The sequence below is a fragment of the Prunus avium genome, chromosome 8, assembly GCF_965620075.1.
Source record: "Prunus avium chromosome 8, drPruAviu1.hap1.1, whole genome shotgun sequence".
Lineage (NCBI taxonomy): Eukaryota > Viridiplantae > Streptophyta > Magnoliopsida > Rosales > Rosaceae > Prunus > Prunus avium.
Window position 1 is genome coordinate 1,787,414 of NC_142291.1, and position 16,076 is coordinate 1,803,489.

The following is a 16,076-nucleotide window of genomic DNA, read 5'->3' on the forward strand; positions in this document are numbered from 1 at the left end:
CTTTATATTTATTACCATGAGCTGCAACATCACTAAACATTCGGGTGAGGCTTTGCACCTCCTGATTTTAGAGTTTATACTATTTCAAATATGGAAGCCTCAGCCTCCGTTGGGAAAAAGGCCCCCAAGAATGAAGAAACCATTAATTATATGAGGCATTTGAAGGGAACGTTATATGAGGAAGTTCAAAGAAATCCTTTGCTAAGTGAAGCTTCAAACGATTATATGACTTTTTCTTTCAAACAGAAGCATATCAATCTTCTCTTTTGAGTACCGCATTCGAGATCTTTTCGCAATTAAGACATGCAGAGGTTGCTACGCCGGTAGGGCTAGCACCTACGATCACTACCTCTGCTTCCTCTATTTCCATGTTGGATTTCATCTTTGAGGTTTTGATTTTCTTAACTACTTCTTTTACTTTTATAATTATTTTATTTGACTATTGTTTTACTTCTCTACTCTCATATAAATAAAATCAATGTCTTTTAATATTTTACTTCACCAAGGGTATTTTTAGGGTTATTGAAAATTTCACTTTTAGGACTTCTGCCTTTATATATATATAGATTACCAGGAGCCGCAACATCGCTAAACCTTCGGGTGATGCTTTGCACCTCCTAATTTTAGGGTTTATACTATTTCAAATATGAAAGCCTCAGCCTCTGTCGGGAAAAAGGATGCCAAGAAGGAAAAAGCTGTTAATTATATGAGGCATTTGAAGGGAACGTTATATGAGTACGTTCAAAGAAATCATTTGCTAAGTGAAACTTTAAACGATTCTATGACTTTTTCTTCCAAACAGAAGCATAGCAATCTTCTCTTTCGAGTGCTGCATTCGAGATCTTATGGAAATTTAGATATGCAAAGGTTGCTACGTTGTCAAGGCTGGCACCTACGATCACTACCTCTGCTTCCTTCACTTCCATGTTGGATTTCATTTTTGAGATTTTGATTTTCTTAACTACTCCTTCTACTTTTTTTAGTTGTTTTACTTCCCTACTCTCATATAAATAAAATCAGTGTATTTTAATATTTTACTTCACCAATGGTATTTTCGGGGTTATTGAAAATTTCACTTTTAAGGCTTCTGCCTTTATATATATATATATATATTATCATGAGCCGCAACATAATTAAACCTTCGGGTGATGCTTTGCACCTTCTAATTTTAGGGTTTATACGATATCAAATATGGAAGCCTTAACCTCCGTCGGAAAAAAGGCCGCCAAGAAGGAAGAAGCCATTAATGATATAAGGCATTTGAAGGGAACATTATATGAGGAAGTTCAAAGAACTCATTTGCTAAGTGAAGCTTTAAATGATCATATAACATTTTCTTCGAAAAAGAAGCATAACAATCTTCTCTTTTGAGTACCGCATTCGAGATCTTATAGCAATTAGGATCTTTAAATGTTTCAGCAACCTTGGTTGGGATATGAATAACAGACAACTGATGCACAAATGCCTTAAGTGGTTCAGACAGCTTCTCAATGGATACATGATTTGCAATTGGATACTTTGATGTCTTGCCAATATCAGGTGAATAATGATTTGGTGGCTTCCCACTATTTTTCCTGAAAGGTAATTGGTATCCAATAGATTTATCCTCTAAATTCACAAGTGTAAGAGGAGTAGTTACATCAGGGATATTCTGAGGAGATTTGTCTGTTGGTACTGTTGAGTTAGAGGGGGGGGTATTCATCTTGTTGTTCTGTATTGTCTGTAGGTGTAGAACTCGGATCAGAAACATCTTCGCAGGGATCAGGTGGATCAGGCGATTGATCGTTATGAATGGACAATTGATCGCTTTTCGGCAAAGAGTAATCTCATGCTACAGACTCGGGCCGATCGATCATTTCTGTACATATGAGAATTTCTTCGTTTTCTAAGTTGCTCCAATTCTGCTCTTCACTTCGTATCTATCCCTGAAGCGTAGAATTGGATGATAGGTCATGGAAGAACAGCTCAGATTCCAAAAAGGTCACACCCAAAGTGACATAGGTACGTCAGGTAGCAGGGTGATAACAACGGTAGCCTTTCTGATGAGTGGCATAACCCAAACAAACACAACGAAACACATATGGATCAAGTTTGCTATGTTGATTTTTGTGGAGATGAACGAAAGCCACACATCCAAAGATTCGGGTATGAGTACCAAAATAGAGGGCAGGGGCCCGTGTTGGGCAAACACTTGTAAGGGAGTTTTAAAGGTCAATACACTAGAAGGCATGCAGTTGATCAGGTGAACATGAGCTCTAATTAGAAGTGCTCGAACGGTTTCAAGAAGATGTCGATTCTTTCATTCAGCAACACCATTTTGTTGTGGTGTCTGAAGACAAGTCGTCTCATGGATAATTTCATGTTGTTGGAAGTAAGTCTGAAAGTCATGATTGACAAATTCTCCATCATTGTCTGAGCGAAGAATCTCTATTTGAGCATTGAACTGAGTTTTCATTTGTTTGTGGAAGAACTGAAAATGGGAAAACACTTCATTTTTATTCTTCAACAAATAAAGGTATGTTATCCATGTACAATCATCTACGAATGTGACAAACCACCGAACGCCAGAAGGAGCAGTGATAGGTAAAGGTCCCCAGACATAAGAGTGAATTAACGTAAATGGAGTAGTACACCTGGTCGTACTCAACGGATAGGGCACACGGTGACTCTTGGCCAAAATACAAGTGTCACATGTGAAGTCAGAGTCCTTAAAACCTGAAAATAAATATGGTATAAGATGCTTCATATAACTAAAAGACGGATGTCCCAATTGACGGTGTCACAACCAGATTTGCTTTTGTTTGCTATCAGAGGGATGCGTCACACTATTAGCCCTGTCGGGACTAAAGTCATCTACATAATATAACCCCCTTCTCTTAGTACCATGACCAAGAATCTCCTTAGTGTGAATATCCATAAGCAAACAAAAATTCGGGTGAATTGGTACACAACAATTCAATTGTTCAGTAAGCTGAGCTGACTAACAGATATCAATTTATTAGACAAAGATGGAACAAGTAAAGTATTAGACAGTGAGAGAGAGGATGAGAGTGCAACAGTGCTAGCCCCTGTCACAGGATAAGTAACTCCATTAGCGTTAGCTATACAAGTTCGTCGGGGTTATGTATTATTTAGAAAATCATCAGGATCAAACGTCATATGATCAGTTACACCGGAATCAATTATCCAACTACTAAAATCAATCTTATCGAAGTATGGAATCCATAACCAGTACCATTACTGGTCGTATCGTGTGGTGTTCCATCTTTGAGAGTAGCCCACCATTCGGGGTAGCCATGCAATTTAAAACAAGTCTCACGAGTGTGTCTCGGATCACCACAATATGAGAATGTCGTTCATGTGTCGGGGTCGTTAGTCGGGAAGTCATAATCTATGCAGTGGAAGATGCATAGGATACAGTAGGAATCCGAATCGGGATTTGAGCCTGAGTCGGGGTTTGAATTAGAGACAAATTCGGGGTTGGGGTCATCATCGGAGTCGGGGTCGGGGTCATCATCGGAGTCATGGTCGGAGTTGTCATCGTAGTCGGGGTCGGGGTCAAGGTCATCAAAATAGGATCTTGATTCAAGACCGAGTTCGAGGTCAAAGGTTGCATATGTAGGAGCTAAGCCACTTGGGCACTCAACTCACGCCAACAGTTATAAATTCTAAAATGAGAATGATGATAACCTAATGACAATATGATAAAATAAAATAAAAAGACAATGTTGATCAATTAGCTCTTAGTAGAGTGATATTCTTGTTCCCAATGTTGAAAGATGTCCTATGTTAAATCTACATCTACCGAGGGTTAAAAAAGAAAACAAAAATAGAGACAACATTAATTGGTGTACGTAGTGATGCTCCATAACTAAACAAATTATGAATACATTTTATATTTTGGGAAGTATCATGTATGAGAAACTTAGAAGGTAGTTGCATGAATTTTTAGAAATCCTGGTGATTTGGATTATGAGAGAAATTATTATTTATTTATTTTCATATATAATATATTATATTACATTAGGTTACTTTTTCCACAACAATTTTACAATTACTTCTTCTTCAAAATTAATTTTCTTTTACAGAGTTAATCAAATAATAGAAATGCCATTACTTTAAAAATGGCACACATGGGAACCATTTTTTATTTAATTGAAATAAAATAATTTAAACAAAATAGAATTAAATTTAAATAATTATTAAGTATTAAAAAATTAAAAAGCAAAAAAAATAAAAATAACCTCACTTTCTCCCTCTCTGCAACTCTTTCTCTGGGCAAAACTCCCTAGCCACTGCTCAGCTCCTTCCCTCGCCCAAATCCACCGCTCGCTCGCTCGTTGATAAAACCCCTGATCCTAATGGCCGGATCACTACTCGCCTAGCCACTACCCGTTGCCATTATGCTTTCCTCAAAGGCTACTTTAGTCATTCTATCCTTATGGATTAGCTGTTTATCTTTTCTTTCGTGGCAACCTACAAGCTGGTCCTAACAAACTTTTGTATAAATTGCTACAACATCAATGAGAAAAGCAGGATAGAACTTTGTCAGTTTCTTATTTGTCTCTTTCATTTCCTTTGTTTTCTATATTGGTACCTCTCTCTCTCTCTCTCTCTCTCTCACACACACACACACACACACACACACACACCAAGCCCATTGCCCAACTCCTCCACCAAGCCCAGGTCCACCATGGCCATTGCCCAGCTTCCTCGCTACCTAAATCCACCATTCTCTTTCACTGAGTCTGAAATCGCCATGAAAACATATTGAGATCACATCCTTTGATTGGCAAAAGACATGTATATAATGCTGACATGACATGCTGAATTGTTTAGTTAGTCAGAAGTTCACGTGGGTTCACGTGTTTATTAAGTCGTAGCTGAGAAGCTAAGTGCATCTGTCATATAAATATTAGATATTGTTCATTGTAAAGTATATTGAAAAAGAGAGAAAATTAATCAAAGAAATCGTAAGCTTCTTCTCAAAGTTTCTTGCTGTGTCTTCATTGAAGTTTGCTATCATGGTATCAGAGCAGGTTAGTCCACGTGTGAAAGCCCAACGGCCACACGTGCTCCACGTCACCTAATATGTGTTGTCCACATGCTAGGTTTGAAATTTTGCCACATGTGTGGGGGCTTGTGAGAATGTGAAGGTAAAAAATCATACATTGGAAAGTTGAGAAACCTAGCAAGGGCTTATAAGAAGTTGGGCTACTCCCCTTATTGCCAATTAATTTTGGGGTGGAATCTCAACTTTCTTCAGCCTTCATAGCCTTCTGTCTCAAGGTGCTACCACCACGCTCCTCACTCTCCTCGACCACGACCGTTGAACCCTAGCACCTGCCCACTAGGTCCCAATCTCACGGCCTTGGATTGGTGTCGATGACCTCTCAAAATCCTTGAGCTAGGCTCAGGGCCGGCCCTGGGTGATTGAAGGCCCAGGGAAAAACTCTAAGAGTGTGCCCTTTATTCATAATTTTTTTTTAATCAAATAATTAATTGAGTGCTGCTATTTTCATCATCTTGTCCTATTTTCCCACCCACCATATCTTTAAAATTTTAAAGACAAGTTTATCTTTTTGTAAAATAACTTATAAGGACTTATGTAACTCATCTTAAGTGTAAATCCAGCATGGATGTTAACAATTAAAAAAATTATTTTAGAATATTAAACAAACATGAAAAACTTCATAACTTCCTTCCCAGGCTGCACCAAACAAGCCACCACCCAAACACCACCAGCCACCTAGCAACCACCATCTACCACAAGCCGAATAGCACCCACCCACCCAACTAGCTCTCAAGACACCTAATCCCCATCAAACCAAATTATCCACAACCCATTCTAAATAATTACCGACCCAATTTGACAAAACTCATTAACTAGTGTATTGCAATTTGCAAGTATGAGAATCGATTGAAATAGCCTTCCTCACCATTTGAGACAAAAACCAAAAGCCTGATAAGAAAATCCTTGTTTAGAGAAACCTAGGGAGGAGATGCGCGCTTTGGGTGAGAGAGAGAGAGAGAGAGAGAGAGAGAGAGAATTCTTATGCCTGCCACCATTGGCGGACCCATAATTTTTTTAGCGGAGGTGCAATATTGACTAAGTATGAAAAATGATTTTTCGGAATAATCATTTTCTCAAGATAATTTTTGGCGGCTTTTATTCCTTACACATCATATAAGAAAACTTGATTTTATGGAATTTTAGTATGAAGTATATATTGACTTAATGAGCCATCATTTTTAGCATAAATCGTATTTTGCACTAAAACCGATTTTTCATATTTTTATTTGGTGGGAATTTGATTTTCTAGTATTTTTATTTAAATCCAAATGGGGGGTACTTCCTTATTTACATTGTAAACTTAAGTAAATGGAGTAATATAAAAATAAATGAAAGTAAAAGGACAAAGACATTTACTTAAATGTTGAAAATGGAAATAAGGTAATATGTACATCAGTTGAGCATATGGGCAATATAATGTAGCCATACCCATTACTTTTAGTTATTTTATTTTTTTATGAGCACTTATAATTTTGTTTGGAATATAAATATATATTTTTTTTATCTAATCATATACATATATATAAGCTAATATAAAATTTTTTTGTGCCCTTCTCAATCGTGGGCCCCGGGCGGTGGCCCTGGTTGCCCTGGCCAAGGGCCGGCCCTGGCTAGGCTCTAAAATCGCTGCCGCCATCATTCTGGGGGCTTGGTGAAGGAGAGAGAGAACGGTAGATTTTCTTAAAAAAACAAAGAAGCTTCCACAATTCAAAAAAAAATGTAGGCTGTTTTCTATAAAATAAAAAATAAAAAAAAGGCGCAGCTTTGTCTTTTTGCAACTGCAGGAGCATGAGTGAATATGTAACAATTTGTTCTTTTTGTATTAAAATAAATTTAAACCGTTGATCTCATCTAACGGTCTAGAAACTTGATGTATTATATTAGAATTTTCCAGCAACCTTAGGGCTAGTTTGGCATTGCTGTGCTTTTAAAAAAAACTGCTTCTGCTGTGCTGCGAAAATAATCAGCTGTGAAAAAAAGCAGTTAGGCGTTTGGTAAACTATATTTGAAAAACTGCTGTGAGTAGTCGAAGTGTTTGGTAAAATTTTATCAAAAGTGCTTTTAGTATGTATAATGACCGAAAAGGGCATGATGATGAAATTGTTTGTTTTTTTCTTCATTCTTTTTCTACTTTAAAAAAAAGAAAACAAACTTCACTACATAATTTTTTTTTTCTTTATTTAATTTACACATTGTTTTTATCAAAAATTGTAATCTACAATTAGCACACATATATTACCATAAATTATAAATCAATATTGTAACAAAAGTAGTTATAAATATTGTTATATTAATAATAACAATGTGTTTTGAGGGCTTCGGAGAGGGTTAGCATAACGAATATACAAAACTTGTTCAATTTTAACATGCCCAAATAGATCACTACAATATTAAAGAAGCTAATTAGATGCATTCATTAAACTTGTAGCAATCCTATTTCTCAATGCTTCCATCTCTTGTGTTCCATTGTCATGAAGACTATCTTCTTGTTGTACATCAATATCCTCACCTATCTCTTCACTTAAGATATCATTTGAAGCATCAAAATGTCTATCACGTTGGGCATGCCTCCTTATATAATTATGAAGTGTCATTGTAGCAATGACTATCTTCACTTGCTTGTTGAATGGATAATTAGGCATATCTCTTAAAATTTTCCATCTTTTCTTCCATACTCCAAAGGTTCTTTTAATAACACTCCTAAGAGAAGAATGAACATGATTGAATACCTCTTTATAACCCGTTGGCTGGCTTCCCCTACGAAAATCCGGGAGATGATACCAAGCATGGAGTTTTCCTAATGATTCATGAAAGAAAACCAAGAACAAGAAGAATCCACACATGAAAATAAATTGATCACCTTGACAATTGACATAAGAACAAGAACTACATAATTTTCCTAATCTTTAATATATATTACTTGAGGAACTAGCTAGCCTATTATGCCAAGAGGAGACAAAGATGACATAAAAGTCTTAGCCAATATTTCCAGCTTACTAGGGAACATTGTTATTGAATCTCTTAGCCAAAATTTCCAGCTTACCACAATGATCAGCATGCTATAATCACTTTTGATAAAGCCCACCAACACAAAAAAATATAAATAAAAGGAAGAAAATTAAACACTTTTGTTACAATCACTTTTGTTATTTACTTTTATTTACAGTGATTTCGTATGTGAATGAAAATAAGAAAATTAAACAAAATAAAGTCATAGCAATAACGCATACAACAAATTCCACCTCAGATAGACAAAATACACCAATGTATGAGAATATCTCATCCCCTTATTTATACATTAAGGTGGATTTTTCTGTAATTGTCATTAATGATTCTCGTTGCAATGTCACCAAGTGTCAAACCAACATAAAAATGAAGTATCTAATGACTCCGAATAAATGGCCAGAATCTGTAGCAAGTTAAATACACGAATAAATGACTCCGATATGCATAATTACTTATCATGGTAGATAAGGGAATAGCATGACAAACAATTTTAAGGGGCATAGATTCAAGCTCAAGAACAACAAGAAAATAAAAAGTAGTACCTTAGCGGTTCCGTAGTATTGAACTATGTTTTGATGTTCAAACTGACTCAAAAGAGCAATCTCCCGGAAGAGAAAAAAAAAAACCAAACAAGCAAACACTGAATGAGAAGAAAAGGATCTCAGAATAACAACAGTAAAGCCAGGCTCCACTCACAAACTATTACTGAATCAATTAGTATAGGCATGCAAAACCAGGACATAGGACCAGACACAACGCAAGCCTCTCACCTGTTCAAGTTGATAAACTCTTTGCACCCCCTGACTTCCTTTATCCAGCAAGGAAACTTCCTTCACAGCAATGAAGCATCCGCAACTGCAGGAAAGAAAACTCATAATCAACAAAGTTGTAAAAAATATCAGAACTGATGGAAAGTTGAAACAAGGTTAGGACAATGGAAAAATCAACACGGGACTTGACTTTTGGGGACTGGGGTTGCAATTATATATATATGTGTGTGTGTATATATATAGATGTATGTATATAATGAACCAGATTGGCCTAGCGGGTTTTGTTGTTGAGATTTTGGAACTGTACCAAACTATACAATGAGCTATGAACAATGATGGTTGGGTAATCTAGAGAAAAAAGGCATCTAGGAAAGACATGTTTCAGAGAAAGAGAAACAGAGACAGAAGTATCTGACCCAAAGGCCAATTGAAAACCCCAGACCAAGCTAGGGAGAAAACAAAACCTTGCCAAAAAGCAACGAGAGACAAACCCAGTACAAAAAACTCTCTCTCTATCTCTCTGTCTCTGTCTCTGTCTCTCTCCCGTGTCTTCCTCCTAAAGCCCCAAGAACACAAAGCCCCCAATCTCATAGAAACCAAAAAAAACCTAATTTCATTACATATATAAACCCAAAAATCATAAATGTAATGAAAAGATGAACTTACTGATGAGTAGCTGATTGTTGTTAGCAATGAACTTCCTTGATTGAGACTGGAATTTTGAGATAGCGAAGGAAGAAGAAAAGTGAGAAGAGCAGAGAGTGAAGGTCTCAGAGAGAGTGAAGGTCGCGAGATATTTTGTGAGAGGGACAAACGTTGTCCTTTCGTAAAATGTTTAGGGGCATTATAGGAATAATGAAACTTTCATTAATCAAAAAACCGGCTCTTTTTTTAAGCAGCTTTTGAAAGCTGGGTATTGGCTGCTTTGAGTTTTTGCTTTTTATGATGGTTGTTTTTAAAATAAGCTTGTTTTTTTGGGTTTACCAAACATCCAATTCATGCCAAATTTTTATTAAAGCTGCTTTTTTAAAAATTTCAGCAGGGCCAAACGCCACCTTAGCCCCTTCTTCAGCACAACTCCACAAAGGAACAAGGCCCTTCCTTCCTGCATCAGATGGTGCAAAGGTCTCTCCATTATACCCTCAATTTCTTTGTTTTGTTTTGCAATTTATTTGCCAATAATAGATACTGCCTCCATAGCCTTTGACTCGATATCCTCTGAAGATTGCCATTGAAACTCCAACCTCAGTACCCAAAACCCACAATAGCAATGGCAGCTTTGGTTGCAATGCCTAGGATGAGAATGAAAATTACAGTTTTCCCGAATGTTTTTCCTCCATTTTTGTGCCAATCCTACAGACCGAAGAAAGTCTCAGTCTTCCATAGAAGGAGGTCTTTTTCAGTCTCTGCGTCTTCAACAAAGGAGACCCGAGACCAAGTACGCGTTCGTTTTGCTCCTTCTCCCACTGGAAATCTCCATGTTGGTGGAGCTAGAACTGCGCTATTTAATTATCTCTTTGCCAGGTACGTCTTTGTTTGTTTTGTTTGTTTGGGTTTATGGTTTTTGTCGGCTTTTTCTTTATTGGATGAGTATGAGTATGAGTATTAGTGTCTGTGCTGGGGCAGGTCCAATGGAGGGAAATTTGTTTTGAGAATTGAAGACACTGATTTGGAGAGGTCTACTAAAGAATCTGAGGAGGCTGTGTTAAATGACCTCTCTTGGCTTGGTCTTGATTGGGATGAAGGTACTTTTTTTCTTGATTAATTCTTTTCCAGCTCTAAAATGCCTACGGTTTAATCCAAAATCCTGTTCCATAGGATTTGTCGAATATGTGAGTGCATTTGGCTATTACTTGAATTATGACTTTTATACTCAATGACATGATCGTACTAGCTCAATAAGTGGTGGCAGGAGAGATAAATTTCTCAACTTCAGTGCATATTGAATCTCCTTTACTCTACGTGTACTGGGTCTATCTTGTAAAGTTTCAAACTTGGTCATTTCATTTTTGGTAAACTTTGCAGGACCCGGTGTTGATGGAGATTATGGTCCGTACCGGCAATCAGAAAGAAATTCTTTGTACAAGCAATACGCTGAGAAGCTTTTAGAGTCTGGTTATGTCTACCGCTGCTTTTGCTCTAGTGAGGTGATTCTCTTCTGTATTTGAGTCTTCAAGCATGTCTTCGCTTGCCAAATAATAAGATTAGAAAATGAAAATATTCTTGTAATAGATTTACAAATGGAAATTCTAAGGGAGTATGAATGACTTGATGACTTGCCCTTCTGTTTAGTTGATGTTTATGCCTTGTTTAGTTGGCTAAAGGAGTGCCAGATTGTTGTTCATACCTTTCTAGCTTATTCTGAAAGAAAGTTAGATGAAAATTTGCTTCGTATTTTTGGGTTTTTAAGGCATCATAAGTCCTGTTATTTGTTCATTCTGTGTTCATACTAAAGTGCAATGCTATTGTACATCTGCAATCTTAACCTTATCCTCTCCAGGAACTAGAGAAAATGAAGGAGATTGCGAAACTAAAACAACTGCCTCCAGTATACACAGGAAAATGGGCCAATGCAACAGACAAAGAAGTACAAGAAGAGCTTCAAAGAGGAACTCCTTACACATATCGGTTTTGTGTGCCAAAGGAAGGACGTTTGAAAATCAATGATCTTATTCGAGGCGAGGTTAGTTCTTTTTTTTATATAAATAAATATTTTGGTTATTGGGTTGGGAGCACTTAGGAACTCCTAGTATGGTAAAGTGTGTTTCTCACTAACTTAAAGTAATTCATCAATTAACTTCGACAACCATCAAATTTTTAATTAAGTTTTATAGGCTGTTAACTTTGTATAGTGTCATGAAGGTCAGTTGGAACTTGGACACTCTTGGAGATTTTGTAATTATGAGAAGCAATGGTCAACCAGTGTACAATTTTTGCGTGACAGTTGATGATGCTACCATGGCTATCTCACATGTTATTAGGTAATACGAATAACTTCTTGAACATGGATGAGAGTGTGCTATTTGCCAATCTATTTCACCACTTCACCACTATTGTTTCTTGGATTTTGGTTCATCTCTTTATTATGTCATGTGACTCACACAACATTTGCATTCAGAGCAGAGGAGCATTTACCAAATACTCTAAGGCAAGCATTAATATATAAGGTAACTTTATAAACTCATGTCCTGATTTTCTTTCTGTTTGGGTTTCTAATGTAGAACTACAGTGAAGCTTTTTTTTATTTTTTATTTTTATAAAATAAAAAAAATCTAACCACCATACCAACACAGGCTCTAGGATTCCCAATGCCTCACTTTGCACATGTTTCCTTAATTCTTGCACCGGACCGGAGTAAGCTGTCAAAGAGGCATGGCGCAACTTCAGTGGGCCAGGTAGTCATCTAAATATAGTTTTCCTTTCTTGCTAAGAATGTTGGGCTACAGGAGGTTTCTTCCATGGTTTCCTTGAGGTCCAACCCCACCTTTCTCCTACTGATTTCCTTTATTCAAGAGTTTCTTTGTTAATATTAATAGATGTTCTTGATATCTAACTACTAGAACTTAACAGTACAGGGAGATGGGCTATCTACCCCAGGCAATGGTGAACTACTTGGCACTGTTAGGTTGGGGTGATGGCACTGAAAATGAATTTTTCACCCTGGACCACCTAGGTTAGTGAATTCCTTTGAAATCTCACTTTATCACCCTCGTGCTCCCTATCATACTCAGAAACCGGCTGCTCAGCTTACGTGCACTGTTTAAATATCTAAGTATTTTGTTTACTAATAATTTCAGTTGAGAAATTTTCAATTGGTCGTGTCAACAAAAGTGGTGCCATTTTTGACTCTACCAAGCTAAGGTAATTATAGCTTTAAATCTACTATATGAAGAGAAAAATTGTTTAAGATTTCTTCTACGTAGCATTTCCTTCTCTTGGAGAAGCAGATTGAGTGAGCATTTTGCAGTTGCATGGTTGTTTTGTTGGTATAGGTTTTCCTGATTTACTGTGGATCATGTCTATGAAAATTTAGGCAGCTTATTGAATTCTTGAATTAATTGCATCACTGAGGTATTGTTTCTAATTATATTCTCATACATATACTTACAAACTAAAGGTGGATGAATGGTCAACATTTGAGAGCACTTCCATCAGAGGAGTTGACAAAGCTTATTGGTGAGCGATGGAAAGGTACTGGCATCCTTACAGAGTCAGAGGGTTCATTTGTTGAAGTAAGACTCATCTCCTCCACATTTTCATTTTACAGGTTATCTTAGTTTGTAAATTTAGAGAAATGGTGTGATGCAGGACGCGTAGGACCTAAATTTATTAGTTTCCTAGATTCTCTAGTTTTCCAAATTCTAGTAGGATTTCTACTTTTCCAGATTTCCAGATTTCTAGTTTTAAGTTTCCTATTTTATTTGGGTTAGGATTTCTGTTTAAGCAAGGGATTTTTATCCTATTATGTCTAGGTTTTAGTTTGCTATAAATAACCCCATGGAGTTCTTTAAAATGGAGATTTTGGATATTGAGTAAACCTTCTCTTAAAACTATGTGATTTCTGTTCTTCCTTCTCTGTTCTCTGATTTCGGTCCTTTCCTTCATCCCTTCGATCTATATTTTCATCTTCTCGACCTCCGATATTCTTCTTGTTCTACTGTTCTGCCCTTTCTTTCGTCTTTTTGATCTATATTTTCATCTCCTCGATCTCTTATATTCTTCTATGTTCTATTGCTTAAGTGTTTACTCTAAAACCTACGGGCTGTTCTACATCATGGTGTCTAAGGTCATTAATGCTGTGCATTGCTGTTGATGATACTGTTGTTAAGAACAAGACTATTTGTGGTCTATGATTTTTTATAATAGGTCTACTGTATCCAGGGGAGCTTCTTCACTTCCCGATGATTTCAATACAAGCTAAAGTGCCCCTTAAATTGAAGTGTTTTCTGCTTTTTAACAACCTCAATGTTTTTTATATTTTATATTTTATAATCATGAAAAGTGAAGCATGTCTACTATGTAATTTCGTAGGACGCAGTTCAGTTGCTCAAGGATGGGATTGATTTGACACCAGATTCAGATAAAGCACTCTCAAACTTGTTATCGTACCCTTTACTTGAAACTTTATCCAGGTGATCTTGATTTTTTGTCGCACTTACTCTGTTATTTTGCTTTTGTTGTTGTTGTTGTTGGAAAATATATCATTGAATTGGCACTCTGAAGGGTTCATAAGAATTTCAGAGAGATTGATAACAATTGTCTCTAATCGAATATCAAAAACTGCTCAACCACTTCACAACTTTGATATGCTTTTGCTGACTTTTCGGATGGCCATTTATTTCCTTCTGGAATGTTGTTGTGGTTCATTATCATAAGTTATGGGGATTGTGCATTGAATTGGATGAAATTGCATTTAGCCCTCCATTTGAAACAATAATATGTAAGCAACAGCTGAGAATCCTAAGCGTTCGCTAGCATGTTGAAACATGAATGTGGGCTAAGACATTATATCCAACATAAGACAGTGCTCTCACACGGATAGACAAAAATATGGATTTATTTCAATGGAAGGGTGGATTATTCCTAAGTTGATGTTGCATTTAGGTTTACCACTTCAAATGTATATGGCCTTCTGTTCTTCAAATCACCGTATTTGTCTTGTAATGAGTAAGCTATATTTGAAGAAGGGGATGCTTTGTTGGCTATTGATGTTAACAGAACTACTATGTGTATGATAACTATGAATTTGTTTGTCATGGCTGCAGTCTTGAAGCCAAACCAGTCTTAGAGGACAAACTTTCTGAGTTTGCAGCCAGCTTCATAGCTGCTTATGACAGTGGTGAACTACTTGCTGCACTCGAAGAAGGCCATGCTGGTTGGCAGAAATGGGTGAAGAGCTTTGGCAAATCACTGAAGCGCAAGGTGGCTTCTCTCGTTCATTGTTCATTTATTTTCCAACCTTTTCATGAACTTCTCTCCATTTCTGGCTAATAAAATGAAAATTTTGTGCATTCAAAATCTTAATGGCAGGGGAAATCACTGTTCATGCCTCTCCGAGTGCTGTTAACAGGAAAGCTTCATGGCCCAGATATAGGGGCTAGCGTGCTTTTACTGCATAATGGTGGAAAATCTGGTATTATTGCTCCTCAAGCTGAGTTTGTGACATTGGATGAAAGGTTCAGAGTATTGAGAAAAGTTGACTGGGAAGCATTAACCAAGAAACAGTCTCTGCTGGAGACTGCCGCCACTGTATCAACTTGAGAGTAGACAGTTTTCAGTTTTTTTTTCTTTTTTTTTAGCTTGCACATGAAGTTATTAATCACAATCGTATTTTTGGGAGAAAAAGAAATTTCCACTAGTCATTTATCATGACAACTATGCACAGCCAATGAAGAACACTATCACCAGCAAGACACCAACAAGAGAATAAGATTTGACAAACTGGTATCCATCACAATCGGTTTTTTTTTTTTTTTAAATTTAATTTTTGCGCATAAAGTTATCCATTTCGCTAAATACATTCTTGGCAGTTGGCAGTCATTATATTAATTCCATGGTGCTAATATAAAAAGCTTGTTTCCTGTTAAATTATCGTTCTAATGTAAAGTCTAAAGCGAAAGCAACCCTTTCAAATTAATTCCTGGTTAAAAAAGAAATCCTAATGCTGCTGCAGAGACTCAGTTAGAATATTGGTCAAGAGAATGTATGCTTGTGGAGATGATCAATGCTTGGACAGGGAAGTCACGATTAAGCACAAGCTCCAATCATAACAACACAGAATTCACAAGCAAATGGTTTTTAAAACCAACCTTAGAACGACAACATACCATAATGTTTCTTTAAACCACTTGTCTTAACTTGATTAGTGTCACTAATTTTTATAACGGTAGAAATCAATGATGAAGGTTGTTGTTAGGGGAGGCCATTGTTTACCCCTTTAACTTCTGACAAAAATGCTAATACTTCTCATTTGGTGGTGGTTTTCTTTTAGAACAGGGCTCTGAGTGGACATGTTATTCTGTTGTTTTTCATGTTCAGTTGTGTTTGCCTGGGAATAATGCAGGCTGGATTTGAATTTTTTTCCCTGCAGTTTTTGTTATTGTTGTATAAAAGAATTTCGTACAAATAAAACAAAAAATTTGGTACATCCTGGCATATCCCCTCCTTGGTCTAAGCCTAACCACTAGTTCAATGTTCAAATTACTTGCCTCATCAGTTCCCTCCCT

The 16,076-nt window shown here is 36.7% G+C and overlaps 1 protein-coding gene and 1 long non-coding RNA gene across 3 annotated transcripts; one reads left to right on the forward strand and one right to left on the reverse strand.

The window, feature by feature from the left end:
• Positions 1-7,574: 7,574 nt before the first annotated feature.
• LOC148291105 (uncharacterized) lies at positions 7,575-9,689 on the reverse strand. 2 transcript variants are annotated; one of them, XR_015826329.1, is made up of 3 exons: positions 9,517-9,689; positions 8,623-8,935; positions 7,575-7,871 (listed from the first exon to the last, which is right to left on the reverse strand). It is a non-coding gene; the product is annotated as an uncharacterized LOC148291105 (long non-coding RNA). The 2 variants fall into 2 exon arrangements; XR_015826328.1 differs by having other exon boundaries at positions 7,575-8,483.
• Positions 9,690-9,932: 243 nt separating this feature from the next.
• ERS (glutamate tRNA synthetase) lies at positions 9,933-15,219 on the forward strand. Its single transcript, XM_021945696.2, has 13 exons — positions 9,933-10,374; positions 10,477-10,595; positions 10,876-10,997; positions 11,351-11,533; positions 11,713-11,831; positions 11,969-12,017; positions 12,144-12,245; positions 12,421-12,523; positions 12,648-12,711; positions 12,968-13,082; positions 13,882-13,982; positions 14,616-14,772; positions 14,881-15,219. Exons 1-13 carry the CDS (start codon positions 10,121-10,123, stop codon positions 15,109-15,111), a joined length of 1,719 nt encoding a protein of 572 aa, XP_021801388.2. The 5' UTR covers positions 9,933-10,120; the 3' UTR covers positions 15,112-15,219.
• Positions 15,220-16,076: the final 857 nt, after the last annotated feature.

What these genes read in the sequence shown, in the direction of transcription:
- ERS (XM_021945696.2), top strand. Translation starts at nt 10,121, where the DNA reads ATGGCAGCTTTGGTTGCAATGCCTAGGATGAGAATGAAAATTACAGTT. An exon ending in GCTATCTCACATGTTATTAG is followed by an intron (nt 11,832 to 11,968) that starts GTAATACGAATA and finishes ATTTGCATTCAG; the next exon opens with AGCAGAGGAGCATTTACCAA. An exon ending in GCAAATCACTGAAGCGCAAG is followed by an intron (nt 14,773 to 14,880) that starts GTGGCTTCTCTC and finishes TCTTAATGGCAG; the next exon opens with GGGAAATCACTGTTCATGCC.